General features: G+C 39.4%; 1 protein-coding gene across 1 annotated transcript in view; it reads left to right on the forward strand.

Moving 5' to 3' along the window:
* pdhx (pyruvate dehydrogenase complex component X) overlaps positions 1 to 23,489 on the forward strand; it is a 236,851-nt gene that overhangs the window by 171,790 nt on the left and 41,572 nt on the right. The window contains exons 8-9 of the mRNA XM_072272177.1: positions 5,220 to 5,278; positions 12,251 to 12,409. Of these exons, the coding sequence (XP_072128278.1) occupies positions 5,220 to 5,278; positions 12,251 to 12,409 (218 nt within the window). The remainder of the gene's footprint in view (positions 1 to 5,219; positions 5,279 to 12,250; positions 12,410 to 23,489) is intronic.

The following is a 23,489-nucleotide window of genomic DNA, read 5'->3' on the forward strand; positions in this document are numbered from 1 at the left end:
GTACATCTGGTAACTGCTTAATCAAGATGGTGCCAGTGAACAACACGATCACCAGTGACATTCTGCAGACAGTTCACAAACTACTTCTTTTGCTTCATCTTTCAGATATGATTCTACTGCTAAGCTGCATGTGATTAGAACCTGGGATTTACATTTTGATGGTGTGTTTTGGGGTCAGTTGAGTGACCTAGCACTTTGCTGTCTCCAAGAAAGTTCAATGAGTTTTGGTGCAGTGTCCGGCCTGGTGGGGTGCGAGTCCATGATCAACTCTATTGATTGATGCGTCAAGTAGGGTTGAAGTCGATGAGAACACGAGCAGAGGACAATCAAGTGTTTGGTTAACTGCTGTCGGAGGGAAATGCTAGAGCTTTGGGTTCTATGCGGCAAGGATTGATCGGCATGGTTGTGGACCCGCTTTGGGGAGTTTGAGGTTCATATTGCATACGTCCTGGATTCTGGTTACTCTTTATTTTTACTGCTTTTGAGCGGGTTGATCGGAGTGATTGATGCTTTGGCAAGGAATGGATCTACAAACAGCAGTGGATAAGTGACACAGCGCTGATCTGAACTAAAACTGAATACTACTGCACTGCTGATCTGATGCTTGATATTCTATGTGATGTTCGCCTGCTTGTTGCTGTTTGCACAATTTGTTCTTTTTTCGCATGTTGGGTGTCTTGATGTTTTCTTGAACAGGTTACATGGCATTTCTTTGTTTCATGATTGCCTGTGAGAGGGTGAAGGTCACAGTTGTATTCTGTGTACATACTTTGATAATAAATTTACTTTGAATTGAGTATTATCAATTAATGTTATACCACTAATAGTGCATATTTTGTAGTATATACATAGTTTTGTTTAAAATTTTGACCCTACTCCTTTGGTAAAGACATTAATAGAATCTCATCTAAGTACATTGTATTTCGCCTTTTGCAATAATTTTACGGCCTGTGCCGGTCCTCCGAGCTTGGTTAATACAGTTTGAACCTGCTGATTCAGGCCTGGGCTTGTTTTAGCAATTCAGTGAAAATGTGAACTGTCGTCAGAAACATTTATGACATAAATTAATTGCAGAGTTCAAAGAATTATAGGTAATTTATAAAGAAGACAAGTACTTTGAATAATCTCAAAATCTTGGCAAATTACAGCAGAGTAACAAATAATTTGGCACACTGTGACTTCAATGATGTTTCTCTGCACTTGACTGTTTTAGTCTATTCTGGATCCATGCTGACTGTCCAACTGATTAAATTTTCCTCTTTTTAATAAAATTTTAGCAAATTCCTTTTACAATCAGAATCTCATCCATTATCACAGATCAACATCATGAATTATTTTGTTTGGCAGCGCAGTACAGTACAAGACATAAAATTACTACAAGTTACAAAGTAATTAGTGCAAAAACAAATAATGAGGTAGTGTTCATGAATTGTTCACATATCTGACAGTAGAGGGTTTTTTGCCTCAACTGTTCACAATATGGGCACCCTCAGTGTATTAATGTTCTAGTTTCCTGATAATGCATTTGTGTAATATTCTTTTGCCACTGTCCTTTTTGGCATAAATTTAATTTCCAAAGGATTGTCACAATATTCACCATTTGCTCCTGAGTTTTCTGGATAACAGGGAAACCATGAAGTCCCTGTCCATGTATGCCTCTTGGCCTCGTACGTCAGTACCAGCTGTCAACAATATTTACTCCAATCTTACATTCATCACATTTTTTATTGTCCCCGCATTTTCATCAACTATTCCCTGCTACGACTTTTAAATTGAAGTGATTTCTTTCCAAAAGTAACTTTACAATAGCATTTTAACCATTATGTGGTTCTACAGTTCCAATATTTGTATATTGTTAGAACTACTATCTTCTACCACTTGTCTGTCTCCTCCCCACTATTCTCTCTCAGCAGGCTTTCTCCACACTTCTCGCTGGATTGTGGCTATGTTGAAGTAGCTGGGCCATAAAAGCCCTGAGTCCTTGCATGCTAGCCCTAAAAGCTGAGGCAATTCTTTATTACTTTGTCTTGTTTTCTCATACTTTATAAGCCTGTAGCTTTTATAGGTCTAATATCAGAGGACACTGTCATTAATAGATACATGTTAACTTGAAATCCTCAGAAATTTATGAAAAAATAAATTTAATCATGTGTGACCAGAGGGATTCATTGATGCATGAACACAACACCCATAAAGACAAAAGATTGAGCAACTGTTCTTTATTCCTGGTTGCCCGGTTTAGACTGGAGTACACTTGGTCAATGGTTTCTTTTCAAATTTAAACCGTAGATTAAGCCTGAAATGGAGATTGCATACATAGTTCAAACTAAGCAGCCCTTAAGTCACTCCATTCAACTCTGAATTGATCTTTAAAGTCTAAATTCTGATTGTTTCTTTCCACTTTGCCAAAATTCATTGACTCGTTATCTTCCTAATATCAGTGTTACGAACCCACAGGTTTTGCTTACTGTGGACTGTTACCGTAAGAGCGCCTAAATGAGGCAGGACTATGATGTTGTTCACTGACTGACTCGCAGCTTGTTTAACTTTAAAACAAGGACACAGACAGTCATGGTCAGAAGTCAGAAGAGAGAGAAAAAGAGAAGGCGACCAGCAGAGAAAACTTCAGCTGGTCACTGCGATGGTTCGAAACTCTCTTATGCCCACAGGGGTGGGTTGATTATTGATCTAGTGCCCATCGAATGTATGGCTGTCACTTTGTATAATCCATAGGAGTGGATTAAGAAATGTCCTGTGAGACCTCTCGAAGTTAACCCTTGCCTGGGTATGTTATGTGGTAACCCCTTGAAGACGACATCCCTGTGACAGATCACTCTGGTGGTAATTCGTATGTGATGGAGGATCTTCGACAACTGACATTTATCAATTACCATCGTGGAACCTGTGGAATTTGACGTAATTGCCTTCTCTCTACATTTACTCTGGATTACAAATATCTCTCTCTTACAATTTATTCTGTGGATGAACTCAACTTTCCTACTTTACCATCTCAAGGCTCTAAGCTTTGTTTCCCCAAGCTTAACTTAGCTTGGGAGCTATATTACACACATATACACATATAACACTGTTAACATTTGTTTATCTTGGTTAAGTTACTATATTATAAGTAGATACTAATAAAGATAGTGGTTTTAACATTAAAACATGACTCAGTGTGAAATCTCTTGCTGCTGGTTTATTTCTAAAACGTTACAGTATGTAACGTCCAAAGCCTCCACCACATTTTTGTTATTTCTGGACGTGACTTCTCCTGTGCACTACTTGCAAGTTTCTTGAGGTCTACTGCTTAAACCAGAATTTGTCACAGTTTTATAAGGTTTGAAGATAAGTATGATGGCTTTATTGGGTGAATAAAACTGTAATAGCCAGGGCTGGTTATGGGGACAAACTCCACTACCTATTAAATGGCGTGCACCTCTGGCTCCTGACCTTCATGTGTATCTTATCTACAAAGCCCAGCAGATCTGTTTCTACTGACAAGACAGGGCAAAGGCAGTTATTGGTGCCTTAAAACAGTCGCTTCGGGCAGTTGGGGCTCGTTGGTTGTGGTTGGCAGCTCATCTCGGAGACAGAGGAATCTAATCTCAAACTTCCGCTGCCTTGCGGCTATAGCTACTTATGGGGAAGGCTTTGGGAGTAAACCCTGAGGGAAAAATCTGAGGGAGTCCCCAAGGCAGTCCTACATTGAGTTTATTGCTGACTGGCAACTCCTGCGATGCTGCTGGTACCAAAACTGTATCGGTCTCTGCCATTCCTTTGGGTTCCTTTGGAGCGTGGTGAGGGGGAGCTTGTTACATGGACAACACTGCTTGCTCTCTATATCATACTACCCAGGCTTGTGTACGTAGAGCGCGAGGATGCGATATCCAATGTTAACTCTAACCAACCTCAGAAAGCTGACTCATGTGATAAGCTAAAGGGACAATGCCAGCATTTCTGACTCTCTGCTCTGCTGCTGAACTGTCCATTCTATCCAGCAGTGGAGCAGTACTTGCAATGAGGGCTATTATATCAATTATGATCTATTCTTTAGGATGTATTGACACTGTGGAGAGGTAACTTATTTTACTTAAAACTAATTCCTTTACTTGCTTGTTTGTATATTAATCTCTTTTAATTATGTTTTTTTTATTTTTCATAATTCTTATTCCTGCCTTAATTTCTTTGACTATCTGTGGGCAGGCAGTAGGTTAGATCTAGGACCTCACAGCCCACTGTGTATGATAGCAAGTCAATAGACATCCTGCTGTAGAACTAGTGTCTGTGTTATTATAATTCTAGCTTTGCACTAATGTAAGAGCATGGATTTACAATTTAATTAAGAAGCATTCATCAACTGACTCTTTTCCAAAGCACTTGCAGTCAATCTGCATTGTGACCTTGAGCTTGCATTTACCTGTCCTTCAGTCCTTCTCTGGCTCTGACATCTCTGATCTCAGCATCTTTCCACAAAAGCTCCATTAAGCCTTAGCAACAGCACCTCATTTTCTGACTAGGCACATTTCAGCCTTCTAAATGTGCCATCAAATTAAACAATGTAAGATAATATGAATTCATGATTCCTCTAGTAATTTTAGACAATTATTCCACATCCACTTCCTCCTAGCACCTACACCTCCTCCATTATTTGTCCCATTACTAACCACATTCACCTTGTACCATCTAATCTCCCATTTAGAAAGGTCAGTGACCTGACTCATTCACTCTCCCCAAAAATGATGCTGGACCTGCTGAAGCTTCCGGCATCTGCAGTATTTTGCTTTTACAATGCCACAAAAAGCAACAGATGCTATTTTTGGTGTATCCTGACCACCCAATGGCAATCTAAATTATGGAATGTTTTTATAATTGATTTTGAAACCTCTGAAAATATTTTTTTCACCGTAAATGCATTTTAAAAAGTACCGTGCAATATAAATGGAATTTAAAAGGAACACATGCCGTCATTCACTGTAACATTAGCCACAGCATGAAGCTCAGTTATTGTATAGAATCTTTAATACACTAATGCCCTTGATTCTCAGCAAGCTAAAGGAGTGTCACATCTGCCTGGACACCATTTGCAACAACAGAGTAGGGATCTGTGCAGACATTAGCATTGCAATGTCCTTTTTCAAGCACTGCATTAATGAAAAGCTGCATCTCCGTCAAAGTAAATCTCTCCATTCTCATTGATTTCACTGTTTTTTTTCTTCTAGATGACATCAAGGTCTCTGTGAATGATTTCATTATCAAGGCAGCTGCTGTCACACTGAAAGTAAGTGAGCTCCAAAAAACAGCAATGATACAGTGCCTTGAAAAAGTATTCAGCCCCACAACTATTTTCACATTGTACTGTCTCATTTTCAAAATTTAAAATATATTGAAGTAGGATATTTTAGCTAATCTGCAAAACATCATGCATCATGTCAAATCAAAAGAAAAATTCCAATATTACAAAAAATTTAAAATCAAAATGCTGAGGCTGTATAAGAAAACACCCCTGTGTAATTACTGTGCTAACTGTATATTGCACCTGAGGAAAGTATTACTTTACCAACTCACCCAATTTGTTGATGTCGAAAATTGGAGGATCGCCTGAATAAATACTTTCTTGTAAGGTCTAACTATATGGTAGATTTTCAACAAACCAAACCAAAATGAAGACAAAAGAGCATTCAAGGCAAGTCAGGGAAATGATAATAGAGAAACACAAATCTTGGCAATGGTACAAGACCATCTCAACGGTACTGAGCATACCTCAGAGCTCAGTGCAGTCCATCATAAAAAAGTGGAAAAGATATTAAACCACAGCCACGCTGCCTAAGTACCCTCCAAATATCCGGACCTGCTTCTCATTTTTTTTTGCACTACCTTACTTTTCCTTTTGTGTTTTCTATTTATGATTCATAATTTAAATTTTTACTGTTTACTATCGATTTGTACTCCAGGGAGCACAAAGCGCAGAATCAAATATCGCTGTGATGATTGTACTCTCTAGTATCAATTCTTTGGCGACAATAAAGTAAGTCAGGCTGCCCCTCCAAACAGTGGCTTCAGTAGAATGGCACTTATAAGAGAGGGTACTGTACTGTGTTGTCAGGTCACTCTGAGTGAGCTGCAGAAGTCAGTGTGGCTATAACTGGAGACAAAGTTCATGGCTCCACAATCTCTTCAGGCATTGCACAAAAAGGGTATTAATGGAAGAGTGGCAAGGAAGAAGCCCTAGCTGAACAGTAAAGCATATCCTTGCCCGTAAAGACTTTGCAAAGCTTCACTTAGGACAGGGATTCCCAACCTGTTATATGTCATTGACCCCACCATTAACTGAGGAGTTCATGGACCGCAGGGAGGGATCCTCTGACTTAGAAGATGCTATAAAGGATGTGGAAGAAGGTCTTGTGGTTGAATAAGACTGAAGTAGAATTTTTTGGTCTCAACTCTTAAGCAGTATGTGTGGCATAACTCTCCAAGCATTACACATCAGCCAGTTAATGCCATCCCTACTGTAAAATATGGTGGATGTGGCATCATGCTGTGGAGATGGTTTTCAGCAGTAAGGACTAGAAATCTGGTTAGGATTGACGGGCAGCAATAGGAACTGGAATTCTGGTTAGGATTGATGGAAAGATGAATGCAGCTAAATACAGGGAGATCCTAGATTAAAGCCTGCTAACCTCTGCCAGAAAGTTTAAAGTGGGAAGGAAATTCAACTTTCAGCAGGACAATGACCCTAAGCACACTGCTAGAGCAACAACAGAGTGGCTTCAAATGAAGAAAATTGATGTCCTTAAGTGGTCCAGAGAATCCTGACCTTAACCTGATCAAATATCTTTTGTAAGACCACTAGAAAGTTGTCCATCACTGCTCCCCAACTAACCTAGCGCACAGCTTGAGCAATTTTTCAAGGAGGAGTGGGCAAGTCTTGCTCCATCACTTTGTGCAAAACTGATAGAGAATTATCTAAAAAGACTACTGACTGTAATAATCGCGAGAGGGGGCTCAACTAAGTACTGAGCAAAGAGGGATGAATATTTTTGAATTGCTGATATTTCAGGTTTTGGATTTTTATTTTTTTATCCTTAGCAATTCTCCCTTTTTTGGGGCTCTACTGTGAAAAAGGAGCATGTGATTCACAAATAAAAATTCTCACTTAAATTGATCAAAATCCCTGGTTGTAATATTAATTTACATGAACAAAACATTGCAGGCTGAGTAGTTTTACAGGGCACTGCATAGAGTGAGAGATTTGCTTCACGTGCACAAACATATCATTCAAAACACTGCCTGGACTTAACGAAAATAATCTGATCCCTTCAAGGCCAGAAATCTGAAATTCTGAGATGGAGTTTTACAGTTTTGCTTGATAAAGCAACTTAAGGTACAAATAACTTAGCAGCCTTCTTTTTCCATATTCCTTTGCAGTGTAGAAGGAGCCATTTCAACCCATTGAGTCTATATCTGCTTACAGAGCAATCCCATTCCCATACAGATCTTTACTGTAACTTGTTCTTCCTGCTTTCCCATCAGCTCCCCCCAGATTCTACCACGCCGTTACACTCTAGGGGAAATTTACAGTGGCCAGTTAACCTCCCAGTCCTCACATCCTCGGATGTGGAAGGAAACTGAAGCACCCGACAGAAACTGCTGTCACAGGGAGAACGTGAAGTCTGCCCACAAGTAGTATTGGAGGTCAGGACTGAGCTGCAGTTAAGACAATAAACTACTTAAACTACTTTTATAATACTTGTAAAAACATGCAGGTATTTATGTACTTACGCACATTTTATCCCACGTTCATACTTGAACCTCTAATTTTACTTTTATATAATTCTTTATAATTGTTGATGTTCCTGTTGTTTCATGTAGCACTCTGACCGACCCACCTCAGCACACTCCTAATACGTGTAAATGTATGTAGTGAGCAAAGTTGAATAGTTGTGCTAATCTGTCATGAAAAGGAAAGGCAGGCTTGAAGTACCAGTTCTGTGTGAGGAATCTGTAAATTCCTAAATGAATCTTAAAGCAAACACTAAGCATGAGGAAGAAATGCTGTAAGCACAAAATTTAGTCTGCATCTGTGGGAAGAATTGAGTAGACAAAACTGAAGAAAACTGGTGGAGCTTGACCAGGAATGTTTACATAGAACATAGAACAGTACAGCACAGGAAGAGGCTCTTCAATGCACAGTGTCGTGCCAAACCAGCTAAAAAGTATATCAAAAACACCTAAGCACTAATCTCTCTTACCTACACCATGTCCATATCCCTCCATCTTCCTCACATCTCACATCTATATGCCTATTTAAATGTCCCTTAAAAGCCTCTAATGTATTTGCCTCTACCACCGTACCAGGCAGGGCATTCCAAGCATCCACCACTCTCTGAGGAAAAAAGTGACCCCTAACAGCCCCTTTGAACCTATCCCCGCTCACCTTCAGTGTATGCTCTCTGGAATTGGACATTTCAATCATGGGAAACAGATAGTCCCTGCCTACTTTATCTATGTCTTGCATAATCTTATAAGCCTCTATCAGATCTCCTCTTCGCCCCCGCCACTCCAGACAAACCAACCAGCCTATTCCCTTTCCTTTCTCTCTGTCCGCCATTGCTGTCCAACCTTATAAGGGTTTCCAGCATCTTCTCCATGCAGTATGTGTTTCCTGATTCCGACTATAGTCATCTCCTCCAGGAATTTCTATTAGTCCTGAAAGGCAGAATGTGCCAACCAAAGAAATAAGTATTGTGGTATGGATGTTAAAACCCAATTACAAATAAAAGCTACAGCTGTGCCCTGAGGAAGATTGTATTGGTGAACTATTGCAATAATTAGTGTGTCTAATTCCAGGTCTCCAAAGAAAGCAGATGGCTCTAGACAGGATAGATTTTACAAATCATTGTAGCTTTTTTTTGGTTTTCCTGTAAATATGCCATATATAAAATGTCACTATTTGAATCTTCAACTAGAAATGACAAACATATGGAGAAACCCAAAATAGAGTAAATGTTTTTGCCTGAAATAATAGACCAAAAATGGGAAGACAAATTTCTTTTCAATCAATTTATCTTTAGTCATTTTGAATGATATTATATATTTTAATGTTCATGTTCTCTAAAGGGTCCTAAATATTAAATGTTAACATTGGATTACATTCAGGACTTGGAGGAGCTAGTATTACTAATCAACGGAGTGAGAGGATAGCCACTAAATTCAGTACAATCTGGATGAGAAATGCTAAGTAAGTTAACTAATATAATGCAAACTTTAGAAAATTTAACCTCCAAATACTTACACAAAAATAGATAAGGGACCATATTCTATTGGACTCAGCCCATCCCCAGGAATCATTTTACCCATGATCCCGATGTGTCCACACTAACCTCAGGCAGATGTACAGGACTGACCTCACTGCTCCTCTGCGTTCCTGGTGATGGAGAGTATGGTGCAAGTAGTGACCCAGCTTCATGTGACATGGTGCAGATGCCCCCTCTCCAAGCACCCAGACAGGCTTTGTCAGTAGACAAAGATGCGATTGCAGTTTAAATGTCCCTGCCATTCAAAAACATTTAAAAACTACTATACTTTGTACTAATATGTAGAAAAATATGAAAACATTAACATTTATCTTAATTTAAATATATTGTCACTCAGAAATGATTAAGGATAAAATGGCTGAAAAGAAACTTGCTTTTTCAGTTGCTATCCAGGTGTACCCTAAAATCAATGAGATCACATGTTCCTGTTTGTTTGACCTGGTTCCGGATCTAATGAACATAGAACTGTACAGCACAAGAATACACCCTTCATCCCATGATGTTACGCCGAACTAATGACTTTAATTGTACTCAGTTAAACTAATCACTCCTGCAGGCAGATTGTCTATAGCTTTCCATTCACTATATATTCATATGCTCTACCCCCATGACTCCCCTGTCTACTTATGGGTTACATCAAAAGATTGGAGTCAGTCTCATGACATCATGTTGAACTTAGAAACGGAGTGTAGTGACAGATATTTTGATTTCTTACCCATCAAGACCTGAACCACCAGGTACATGCATCTCCACTACTTACGTGCAACTATTTAAATAAAAGGAAGAAGGTAAAAAAATTCAAAGTTCATGTTCGAAGTCAATTTATTATCAAAGTACATATGTGACAACCCTGAGATTAATTTTCTTGTAGGTATTTATAGTAAATATAAGAAACACAATAGAATCAAAGAATGACTGTTCCCATCCAATGTGTAAAAGATGACAAACTGCAAATACAAAAAAAGAAATAATAATGATAAATAAATAAGCAGTAAAAATCGAGAACGTGCAATGAAGAAGCCTTGAAAGATAGTTCATAGGTTGTGGGAACAGGACATTGGTGGGGTGAGTGAAGTTGAGTTATACCCTCTGGTTCAAGAGTCTGATAGCTTCGGGGTAATAACTGTTCCTGAACCTGGTGGAGTGGGTCCTGAGGCTCCTGTTCCACCTTCCCGATGGCAGCAGCAAGAAGAAATGATGGCCTGGATAGTGGGGGTCCTTGATGACGGATGCTGCTTTCCTGCGACGGTGTTCCATGTAGATGTGAAAGGGCAGCAGGAAAAGCTTATCCATCCCCCCAGCCTTGCTCTGCCATTCAAGAAAGTAAGTTCAGTGCTGCTTTCCTGTACCAGCCTCATCTCTTCATTCAAACCCTTCATGAAAATTCAATAAAGATGCAAAAACTAAAGGAAGATATCAAGATAAAGTAATCTGACAAGTAATAGTGTATTTTACAGCTTTGTCAATAAAAGAAGAATTGTTAAGATCAAACTAGATCCTTGTGACATTTATAATAAGTAAATTGTCTTAAAGTGTCAGTCGTTATGACTAATTTTTGGAATGTATTTGAGACATTATGTTGTGGACACAACCAGGGAACAGATTACTTTAGATCTGATCATGTATGATAAAACAGGATTTATTTAAACCCCCATTGAAAGGGATGCACTGTGGGAGGGTGATTGTAATGTAAAAGTCTCACATACTGTTTAAGAATGACAAACTTAAGTAAGAAATTCAAGTTTTAGACTTAAATAGAATAATTACATAGGTAAGAGGAATAGTTTGCTAAGGTATATTGGAAAATTAAGTTCAAGATAAGCAGTGGTAGACATTAAAAGAAAATTTTTGTATTATTTTACAAATATACATTTAATTGAGAAGTAGAGACACCACAGGAAAAATAATCCATCTGTGCTTAAAAAGGGGAACAGAATAGAATTAGACTTATACATTTGAAAATAAATTGTGAAGAAAGTTGAGAGGATTTTAAAAGCAAAGGAAGGATTACTAAAACTTTTGAAAAGGGATAAAGCAAGAATTGTGAAAATGAGCAGGGTATAGTAAAACAGTCTATAAAGGGCTATGGAGAGATGGAAGAAAGGGGGAAAAAAAACTCAGCATTGGTTTTGTTGCTGTCCATTTGCATGTTCCTGTTGCTGTTTCTCCCACTACCCCAACCACACTATGAATCCATGTGCTGTCTTCCTCAGTTCTACTGCCACCGAATTCCACTAATATCAGTGCACCCCACCCCCCTCAACCGCCTCAGTCCCCGCTGAAAGCTGGCCCCTCCAAAAACTTGGTCATTTGACTTCAGTGAAATTGAATCTAGGAAGGTACGACCCTCAGCTGCTCTGTACTTACCTTTTTAGTGCCAACAAGTCGGATGAATTTTGTCCACAGTGTTTCAAGTTGATAGGATTAATAAGAAATGAATTCTTATGCTTATTTCATAAGGTATAGAATTCAAACGGGAAGACGTAACAATGAACAAATTCCTCTGAATAAAATTTCAGAATAGCACTTGCAATACTGTTCCTCTATTGACAGGTGGATACATGTGATTTACAAAGTGTACAACATATAGTATATTCACTTCGATCATTCCTGGTACAACATAATTTAACTCTAGGATCAAATGTGGCCTTTTGCAATAGACCTAAGCAGATTCTGGTAGGAAATATCCCTTAGCAATTGCAGATGGCGGCAGTAGCTAAAGCAGACTTCTCAATTAAGTGGTTAGAAATGAGGCCAAAAGTATACTGGATTGAATATACAGAATTAACATTAATTCATAGGCACCATTACAAAGGAATCGATTGAGGGCAATTGTCTCTGTCTTTGTCTGTATCTGTACAGCAGTTCTCTCTGACAACTGTGTCTTTTTGCTTCCTCCTCCCCTCTACTTTTTACTCAATGAAATGCTTTTGAAGCAAATGCCAGATGTGAATTCCACCTGGAGCAACGAGGGACCTTGTCAGCTCAGCTCTGTTGACATTTCAGTAGCTGTTGCTACGGACAATGGCTTTGTTACACCAATTGTCCAAGATGCTGCTTCCAAGGGAATAGAAGAAATTTCCACCACAGTCAAGGTAAGACCAAGAATTAGTATCAAAATCACAACTTGATTAACTTTCCATCACTACAGATATTGCTCTGATCTACTTGCCATTTAGGTGGCTGCTTAATATTTCTATTCAAATAATAATGATTATTTGTCACCTGTGTGTTATAAATTAAATAAATATAATTTAACAGCATGCATAAGAAGACACCAACTTATATATTGCTAGGCTGGACATTAGCAGCAGTCCCACTCAAAATGCTTGCTCTCAAAAATGCCAATATGTTGTACAGTCATGGAGCACACAAACAAGTCTCCCAGCTTACCACCCATTGTACCAATCTACACTAATCCCATTGACCCATTGAGGTCCATAACCTTTCATGTCAATGTGGTTTATGAACTTGTCTAGATGCTTTGTAAATGTCTCAAAGTTGTCTGTTTTTGCCATTTATTTATTTAAACAGCACATTCGAGACTGTGTTTACCCTCTGTGAAAAAGTACCCCCTCTGATCTCCTCCAACTACTGCCCTCTTTTTGAGATACCCCACCATGGGTAAAATGATTTTGCTCTCTACCCTGCCTATCCCCTCATAGTTTTGTATGCCTCTATCAGGTTAGCCCTCAGTTCTCCTCCACTATTATTCCAGCCACATTCTGGTGAATCCCTTCTGCACCCTCTCAGTGCAATCATGTCCTGCTAGTGGTGGATTCAGTGTGACTTAAGCAATGTTTTGTAAAATTGTAACTCGACATTCCAGCTGTTATAGTCTGTTCTAAGAAGTCAAGCATCATGTATGTCTTCTTATGCCTTATCCATCTGTGGACCTCATCATTGGTTCCAGGATGATGTAGCCAGCAAAGTTATCTTTCTACCTTCCTCCCCTCAATAACTCCGAGTTAAGCTAAGGGTTAGCATTTGTTTGGCTGAGATTATAGATGGAGGTCAACCAGGAAGACAGCTTAATTGCTAATAAAGGGTTAACACTGTTATGGTTACCAATTTATAAATGTTTCCCAGGTGTTAAGATGTGGAGATAGTTTAAGGCTGTGATGTGGCAATTCTTGATGGACCCTGGGATTACCACATGTAAACATTGATCTCAAGATGTCTGCACTCAAATTTAATGTTCTTAGGTGTCAGTAGCTTAATGCAAGGTCATTCACTTTGATAGAAGAATACCGTAAAAATATTTAATAATTTTTTTAACCATTGAGAGATTGCTGATGTTCAGAGGCACCTGGGTGCTCTAGTACACAAGTCACTGAAAGTTGAAAAATGAGGCTTCAGTAATGCCTTGGACTAGGACCTACATGGACAACTGGTACTAAAGGTTAAAGCCCATGTAGTCCAAGGCAATAGGGTGCTGAGGGTGATGATGGAAGGCTATTACCAATGGTGTACTATGACAATGGATGTTGGGACACTTGTTTCCTGTTAAGTATATTAATAACTTTGATATGAATGTAGGGGTATGTTTAGTGTTATAAAAGTTGGCGGTGTCAGTAGTAAAGAGAGTAATCTCATTTTAAGGACCGCATTAATTTTGGTAAAATGGACATAGCAAAAGAGGTGGAATGTAATCCTGATAAGTGCATGCTGATGCGTTGTGGAAAGACTGATAAGGATCAATGGTAGGTAACTAGGGAGTGCTCAGGATCAGAGAGACCTTGCTATACAAGTAGAATGTCTTTGAAGGTGACAACACACACGGGCAGATAAGGTAGTGAAGAACATATAGGATGTGTGCCTTCATTTGCCAAGGTATAAAATAAAGTAGCAGGGGTTTTATAGTGTGACGTTATCAACTGGAATATTGTGTACAGCTCCATTTGCCACACTAAAAATATGATTGCACTAGAGAAAGTGGTGAGATTTTTCAGTACATTGTCCATGTTGGAAACTATGAGTTATGAAGACAGCCTGAATTGACTGACTTTGTTTTCCTTGCAATAGAAGATGCCGATGGAGACCTGAAAATAGCTACAGAAAATGATGTAGAGGATAGATAGTGAGAGACTTTCCCTCTTGGCAGAAGTGTCTAAAACTAGGTTTAACGTAAAGCTTGTAAAGGATCTGAGAAATTTTTTCATACAGAGCGTGATGGAGAATCAGGAAACCATTGTCTGAGGGGGTGGTGAAAGCAGAGAATCTCACACTTAAAGAGGGCGTAGACAAGCACTTCAATTATAAAGACACAGAAGGCTGAACACCAGGTGTTGGTAAATGGAATTGCAGTAGTCTGAACATGGTAGGTAAACCCTTGGTGACAGGAAGATTATGGTGCAGAAATAGAAATGCTGGAAGAAGTTAGCATTTAGCAGCGTGTCTAGAAAAAGAGAAAAATGTTTCAGATTGAGAATCTTTACCGGAACACTGAAAGAGAGGAAGCAAGTCCATCTAGTAACAGAAGGTGGGGAGAACAATGGGTGGAATAAAAGGTATGTCAGATAATAAAGTAAAATTATATGCAGCTTTTAAACAAGTAGTGAAGTTTCTTAGTCTGTATTATGTCTTGCTCATAGTGTGAAGTCTGGGAGATGATGTATAGTTTACCCTACTACAACATCATGAACAGACCAGGATATACAAATGACAGAGGGGGGAGGGAGAAGCATGGCAACACAACTGCCTGATCCTGAAACAAGTAGAAAGAAAGAGCAAATTACTTGATACCGGGCAATTCAATATTGAGCTCAGCAATTTGCAATCACCCCAGGCAGAAGAAATGGTAGCAAACCTTGAGCTTGCATTAATCCTTGTTGTAACAGTGTGGTAGGCCACAGACAGGTCAGTAGGGTGAGGATTTAAAATGGCCAGAAACTCAGGGTTGTTGCTACTGACTAAGAGTAGGTGCTTCACGAAGCAGTCACCCAATCTACGCTTAGAAAAGATCTGATAAGATTGGAGGACATGTAATTGCTGCTTCCTGTGGAATGATTGCTTGACTCCCTGGATAGTAAGCAGGGAAGAGGTGAATAGACTAGTGTTGATTTCTTCTCTGGTTGCATGAGAAAGTGCATGGGATAGGAAATGGTGGGTGGGAACAGAAGCAGAGCACGGTGCCACGAAGTGCAGAAAGAGTGGGGGTGGTTTGCGACTAGTGGTGGGATCGTGAGCTGACAGATCGCAGAGGATAATATGTTGACTACAAAGTCGGTGGGGTGGAAGGTCAGTACCAGGAAAGAGGGGTGAGAGAGCAAATGTACTTGTGAACTCCATACATTGTGGCAGAAGGGAAGCCTCATTTCAGGAAGAAAAAGGCTATTTAAAAGTGGAATGCCTTATCATTGAATTGAATTGGAATCGGTTTATTATTGTCACATGTACCAAGATTCAGTGAAAAGCTTGTCTTGCATGCTGTACATAAAGATCAAATCATTACATGGAGCATTGAAGTAGAACAAAGTGTAACAATAACAGAGTGCAACAGCTACGGGGAAGGTAAAGTACAGGTAGGCATGAGGTGCAAGATCACAATGAGGTAGATTGTGAGGTCAAGAGTCCAACCTATTGAATTAGGGAACCATGCAATAGTATTTTGGCAGTGGAAGCAAGTGCAATGTAGATCAAGAAACTGGGGAAAAGGAATGGCTTTGTTATAGGAGGCAGGGTGAGAGGATCAGTAGTCAAAGTAGCTGTGGGAGTTTGTGGATGTTAGTAATGAAGGTGTAGAAAGGAAAGGAAAATGTCTGAGAGGGACCACCAAACTGTGAAAGTATAGTAGAAATTGGCAGAAAATACAAAACACTTTCAAGTTATGCATGCGTGCAGACTGCAGCACTGATGAAGTCATCAGTGTATAAGTGAAAGAATGGAGAAGTGTTCTCAAATAAGCTTAGAACAAAGGCTATGTCACATACCGAACAAAGGAAGAGGCACAACTGGGCCAATGTGAGTTCCCTTCTTTAACCATTTGAATGAGTTTGCTGGTGAAAGGTAACTGTCTGAGCATCTGTTCAGGGGAGAAATAGTGGGCTCTCAGAACTTCCTCAAGGGGAATGGAGTGTAAGAGACTGTGGTGAAGAGGAGCCAGTTCGGATCAAGGATTTAGAAATTGTCAAAATATTGGAGGCCATCAGTATGCCTTCCTACCGAAGTGTGGTGTAGTCAAAGTTTCAGATTGACTCCTGGGATTGGAGGAATTGTTCTCAATGACGTGAATAAGCAAGCAAACTTTGTCTGTGTTCTCGAGTGGTCTGAAAAATGAGATGTAAACTCTTTCACATTCAAAATTCATGCCAGGCTTGGCACTGTAGAACAAAAAATCACTGGAGGAACTCCTGCAGGTGAAGCAGCATCTGTGGAGGCAAAGGATTCTCTTCCTTCCTGAAGACCGTAGGTTATTTATAAAATGCCTTCATCTTCACTAATGCCCTATGTCATTGACTTGCTCTTTGGCATTTACAACTGAGTTATCAGTTATGAAATTCGTTCCAAAGGCAATAAAGTGACTGGCTACTTTCTTAAAATTATTGGTTGGTGCAATTAATTAAAAGTGCCATTTTCAAACAGATGTTAATCAACCCTGCCACTGTAAAAAAACTAATTTAATGTGATACGTAAAAGTCAATAAGAATAAATCTGCTTTTGATTTTGATTCATCCCATAATCATAACAGGACTTGGCACAATCCTTCTTGATTATTATTGTTTTTAATTTTAAAATTGCTGGTCCTTTAAGTAGGTACATGAATGAAGTACATGAGGTGAATGGATGCAATCCACAGTGTCTCACTCAAGTGATTCATAGCCTTTGACATTTAACTGCAGGAATGTGTCAAGATGTTATAAGCAAGAACATATGTAATCTGTGGTAGGTCTGCAGGGTTGCTGATAAGTTAGTGCTGACCTCAAACACTAAAAAATAACATTAATATACACTTCCTGTCTACTTTGAGTTATTTACCAAAGAAAAATTATAAATGCAGTTGCAGGCTCCTCTACGTTCCGAACTATTAATTCCTTAACTTCTTCCCTGAGAAAATAAACACAAAGCAAAACCAGTCATGCCGATCAAACAGCTTGCCTCTGAATATGAACTAAAATAAGAGCAGTGAAAGGGGCACCAAATGAGTTTACAGAGATGAGTGATCTGGAGCCAGATATCCTGATGTGTTCCTTTAACCTGCCCTGTGTAGTGGGATCAGGTTGGAACATCCTCTAGACAATTGTATGATGCCAATTAATGCTCACGCTTGAATCAGATGGACAGAGGGGAGTTGCTAAAAGCTTTGGGGATGGGAGTAAGAATAGCGAGGAAGGTGGAGAGACACTAAACAACAAAGTATGATAAGGGACCAGAATAGTGTAAGTGACCCCACTTCAGTGCCCCTGACTTCTAGATGCCTGTTGTAGTTCCTTCTTTATTGAAGTCTATGACCACACAGTTTCTTAGAATGTAGAAACAAAATACAGTCTCCCAAACAAGTATACACACACCCTCTCACAAAATATATGTAGCAATCCTGCAGCAGGCAATGTAGGACTTTCTTCCCAGAGTTTTTGCACACTATCCATTTGTGATTTGCTTGCTAAATGATGCTTTAAAAAGTAATGTTTCCAAGTATCACTCTCCTTCTTCTCACTTGCAAATTCTCCAGCAACTTTTGCATTGTGACAATACATACAGGGAAGGCCAGTTTCTGTATTGTGCATAAGTATTTCTCATAGCTGCACGTCCCTGACCTCATGAGCTTTCGATGTAGCAGTTTCTACTGTTTCATTACATTATTCTGCTTAAAATAAACTAGCAGTTCTTTTGTGCTTCACGCCATTTTTTTCTTTGGAATTTGACATAGTGAATCAATAATTTCTTCATTATAAGCAGTAAAAGTAAGCCAGTTCTAAAAACTGCAGACAAATCATCACAGACTCCAAGTTGTCACCACCGTCTGCATCGGAAACTGGAAAAGGAAGTGTTATTTCTTTAGATCAGGAAATATATTTAACACGCCAATGAGGTAGAGGCTGACAATGTTTTGTGCGCAGTTTAAATTCCTTTGTGCGCTAATAGCAAAAGATATGTGCACGTGCATACATTGCTCACCTTAGAGGGAGTATTGCCTGTGGGCGAAGGGCTGGTAACTGTGTTTGAGGTGGAAGACAGGCCATGATCATGTTGAAGAGAGTTATTAAATTGACACATATTCCTACTCTTATTTCTCCTTTTCTTAAAGCTGCTATGAGCTAAATCCAGTTTGCCTCTTTCCCACAACGGTTGCATTTCTTTAGCATGTCAGCACAATACCACAATTACGCTTGTGTACCCCCATTACAATGGACCATCCGGCTGCCATTCTGTCACAGTCTATCACGAGCTGCTTTATTGTCGTGGGGCCTACATTCACTCCCACCCTTACAGTCACTTTGCTGCTGATTGCCCAGTCCCCTTTACCTCACAATCTTGAGCTGCAGGCCTTAACAGGGAAAGAAATGGAGCATTAAAAAATCTTTGGAAGACCCCTGTGGACCAAGTTCACCCTACCATTGTTCCTTATAAACAAGGTTTCCACGTTATCTTGGATCCTGATCCATCTACCTGGAGCCTTGTTCCTTTTATGTCCTACTTTCTTCATTGGACCATTAGAAACCTTTTTTAAGAATATAATTAAAGCCATGATTAATTTGCATTGTTTTTATGAATCATGATTAAACCTAGAATATTTTGGAACCTACTATGCATGGTGATGCTCACCACTTGTTAGTATTCAGTCAAATGTAAGCATTGAACACATGAAAGCCCCATGAGTCCGATTGAACTCTGAGGATGTGACGAAGCACATTGATGAGGGTAGAGCAGTGTATGTGCTGTACATGGGTTTTAGTAAGTTCTCCATAGTAGGCCATCTGAAAGTCAGGAGGCAAGGGATCCAAGGACACCTGGCTGTGTAGGTACACAACTGGCTCGTCCGTAGAAGACAGAGGGTGGTTGTAGAAGTGGTGTTCTGCCTGTTGGTCAGTAACCAGTAGTGTTGCTCAGGGATCTATTCTGGGACCCCTGCTGTTGGTGATTTTTTTTAATGACTTGAATGGGAAAGTGGAGGGGTGTGTTTGTAAGATTGCAGATATCACAAAGGTTGTTGGAATTGTAGATAGAGTAGAAATTTGTTGTTGGTTATGACAGGATGTAGAGCTGGGTAGAGAAGTGGCAAAAGGAGTTCAACCCAAAAAAATGTGAAGTGATTTTCTTTGAAAGGTCAAGTTTAAAGATAGAAAACAGGGTTAATGCCCACAACACACACAAAATGCTAGAGAAACTCAGCAGGCCAGGCAGCATCTATGGAAAGGAGTAAGCAGTCAACATTTCAGGCTGAGACTCTTCATCAGGACGGGAAAAAAAATGAGGAAGTGGGGGGGATCCAGATGAAATCCAATCCCTGGAGCTATTAGGCCCCAATACTATTCCATGTGCTGCCAAAAAAAACATTAATTGAACAGGAATGCCGATTCTGTGCCATAATTCATCTCTATGCCCTGGACTGGGTATTTTCTTTTATAAACACTGGAAATCTTGCCAACCTCTCCTTTTAAGAAACAGTCCTTCAACCAGACCCCTTTAGACCATAAGAAATAGGGGCATGAGTAAGCCATCTTATCGACTAAAAGAGGAAGAAACCAAAGGTCTATGAGCAAGTCCTCATTAGAGGATCAGAGTTGGAGAGTGCCAGTAACTTTAAATTCCTTGATGTTATTCTATCAGAGAATCTGTTCTGGGACCAGCACATAAGTACCATCAAGAAGGCACAACAGCACCTCTGCTTTCTTCAGAAGTTTACATAGATTCAGCATGTCATCTAAAACTTTGACAAATTTTACATATGTGCAGTGGAGAGTCTGCAGACTGGTTGCAGACGTGGCCTGGTATAGAAACAGCAATGCTCAGAAACAGAACAGAAAATAACTGCTAGGGCATGGTGGATAAAGCCCAGTCCTTCACAAAAAAGGCCCTCCCCACCATTGAGCACATTTATGCTGCAACAAGAAAGCAATATCCATTATCAAGGACCCCTACCATCCAGGCCTTTACTGTCTTCTCACTGCTACCATCGGACAGGAGGTACAAGAGCCTTGGGTCCCACTCGGGTTCAGGAACAGTTGTTGCTCTGCAACTGTCAGGCTCCCAAACTGATGTGGATAACTTGATTCACTTCAAACTGAACTGATTCTACAACCTATAGACTTACTTTCAAGGACAACTCATGTTTTTAGTATTAGTTAGAGGAACACACACAAAATGGTGGAAAAACTCAGCAGGCTAGGCTGCAGCTACAGAAAAGAGTAAGCCAGCCCTTCTTCAGGGCGCAGTATTATTTATTTATTTATTTGCACAATTTGTCTTCTTTTGCAAATACTTTGATAATAAATTTATTTGGACTTTAACTTTGATCTGGCTTTTCAAGATCAAATATAGCTCATAGCCTGACATCTCAGATATAACGAACAGGATTAAGGTGCATTGATTGGCCAAATGGCCTCTTAGTTGCTTAATAATTCTATATTTTTCTAATTCTTCTCTGAAACAGGTTGGGGCACTTAGGGTTTAAAAAAAACACATAAATCCAAAACATTTTTGTAAGCAGTCCGGGATTTATAGCACAGTACTTAATGCCCATGTTGTAACAAATATTTACTAGCCAGGTGTTGGACTGAGTACAATAATTCCACAATTCACACAGAGCACAGGGAGCTTAGAACTATTACCTTGTTGTCAGTCATGCCTTTGTATTTGTAAAAGGAAAAGAAAGGAAATTAGAATGCATTTTTGGGATTTAATGGAAATGTTTGAAGATTTGTAGCCTTCTGAAGTAGTGCCTATGAATAAATCACTGGTTTCAGCATCAGGCTGATGGTAAGTAAATCAAAGTTTTTATTTACTGAGGTTTTTTTTTATCTGGTGCTACCTCCAGTGTTGGATATTGAATAGCAATCGATCCTACCATTGCTCCCAGAAAGCTATCACAAACTTGCATTAGCAGTTTCTGTGATCATAACTTCACCATTTCCATGTTTGTCCAAAATTATGAAACTTTTCCCTTCATGACAGGTTTACACACCAGTAAAGTATCTTAAGAAAAGTCACCTGAAGTTGGTATTATCTTAAGTCCCGGGTGAGTCATGTGAGAGGCCAGACATTTTGATGAGAGTGTGTGTCAGAACTGCTGCCGTGTGGCTGAACATCACCACATGGTGATTTTGCACTGGGCTGTTACAGGCAACAACCTGCATACTTGGTCATGCTGGCTGCCAGCGAACATTACAGCAAATATAACAAACATGTGGCAACCTGTTTCTCATCCTGGAATCAACATTGAATATTCTGAATATTAAAAGTGTTAGATTTTTCTTACATTTTCCTTAAATCCTCCCTTCCCTAGCATTGCCTCTTAGTCCTTCACATGGGAAATCCTTAACTTTCCTATATCTGTACCTTTTAGCCGCACTCTCACCTCTTCATGAGCTGACATGTCTTCTTTCATTTCCTGAGTCATTTCTCCATATCTTTCAAAGGAATCCTCTTCTGATTTGTTTCTGCTTGTTTGCTTTTTTATTTCCCCATCACATCTCCCCCCCAGGCACCACAACTAACAAGATATAAAGTTAGCCATAGCTCCCACAAGTTCATGCTTAAACATGATGTATCCCCAAACGGCACTTATGAGCACCTTGTAGTCTAGCTCAAGTATTCCCTCTTTTCAAAGTATAGTTTGAATGAGATAAATCTTTAAGAAAAGATGGAAATTGCTGAAGATCTGTGGAATAATGTCAAGCTGGCACTGGAGGAGCTGATCACTATGTTAGCTGTCATGAGTTAGTGCATCTTTCCAATGCCTTCCCAATCATGTCAGGGATCTTCGCGCAGGCCGGCTTGAAGAAGTATCTGACAAACTAGCATCTGATGAACCAAAAGAACCAACACACTTGACCATTGTTAAACCACTATTAAGAGCACCCACTGTGTCATCCGATCACCTGTCTGTACTTCTACTCCCATGGAGGACCACTGCAATAGTGGTGTGAACTGCAAAGCTATGATCAAGGGAAGTGGAGGAATACTTACAGGACTGCTTTAAATCAGTGGATTGGATCATATTCAGGGACTCATCTTCATTCTGAATGAATATGCCACAGTTGTCACCAACCTTATTAAGACCCATATGGATAAGTGTGTGCCTTCAAGAACATGCTAGACATACCCAAACCAGAAGCCATGAATGAACCAGGATATTCACAGTCTGCTGAGGGCTAGATCTGTGGCATTCAAGACTGGTCAGTGATACAGAAGTCTATAAGAGGTCCAGGTGCAATGCATGGAAAGCTATAGTAAGAGCAATACAGCAATTCCAAGTAAAGTTAGAAATGCAAGCAGATACACGTCATTTGAGGCACAGTTTGCATGCCATTACTTCCTACAAGAAGAAACTAGTATCATAAATGCCTGTAAAGCTTCACTCCCTGATGAGCTCAACACTTTTTATGCATACTTTGAAAGTGAGAATAACATTATACTTGTGTAAATTCCTGTAGCGTCTGGCAACCCTGTGATACCTTGCAATACCTTTGATATTCTTTCAATTTTAAATACCATGAATAAATTTAATTGTAGTATAATTGTATCTGAATAATGAAAAAATTTTGTTTTCACAAATGTTCATAAGTGAATTTTGTTGATTAACCAGAAATTACAAAAAAAATCAAGTAAAATGTAACCATACCTGCACAATATTCTGATAAATGGCATTAAAAACACATAAGACTATTAAGAACAATTACCAAAAATAGAGAGATAGAAGAAACAAATTCTGCCACTTGCAGGAACAAATATATGTACATGCTTCAACTTTAAAATTTAATATTATTATGGGAATTCATTCATATGTACCGGTATCCATCAGTTGAGCATTCATAAACTGGGGAAGTCCTATAAAAACACAGAAAGATTGAAAGGTTCAGACTCTGTTTGATATCTTTACAGAACTGTTGAAAATATACAAAATTGTAAATAGACATTAAGCCTGTAATGTTTGTGCTAATCCTAAGATTCCTATCCCCCACCCCTGATCACTTGGTTGCAGCTTTTGAAGTTTCTAAAGGCTGATTTATACTT

Source organism: Mobula birostris, chromosome 11 (assembly GCF_030028105.1).
Source record: "Mobula birostris isolate sMobBir1 chromosome 11, sMobBir1.hap1, whole genome shotgun sequence".
Taxonomy (NCBI): Eukaryota; Metazoa; Chordata; class Chondrichthyes; order Myliobatiformes; family Myliobatidae; genus Mobula; species Mobula birostris.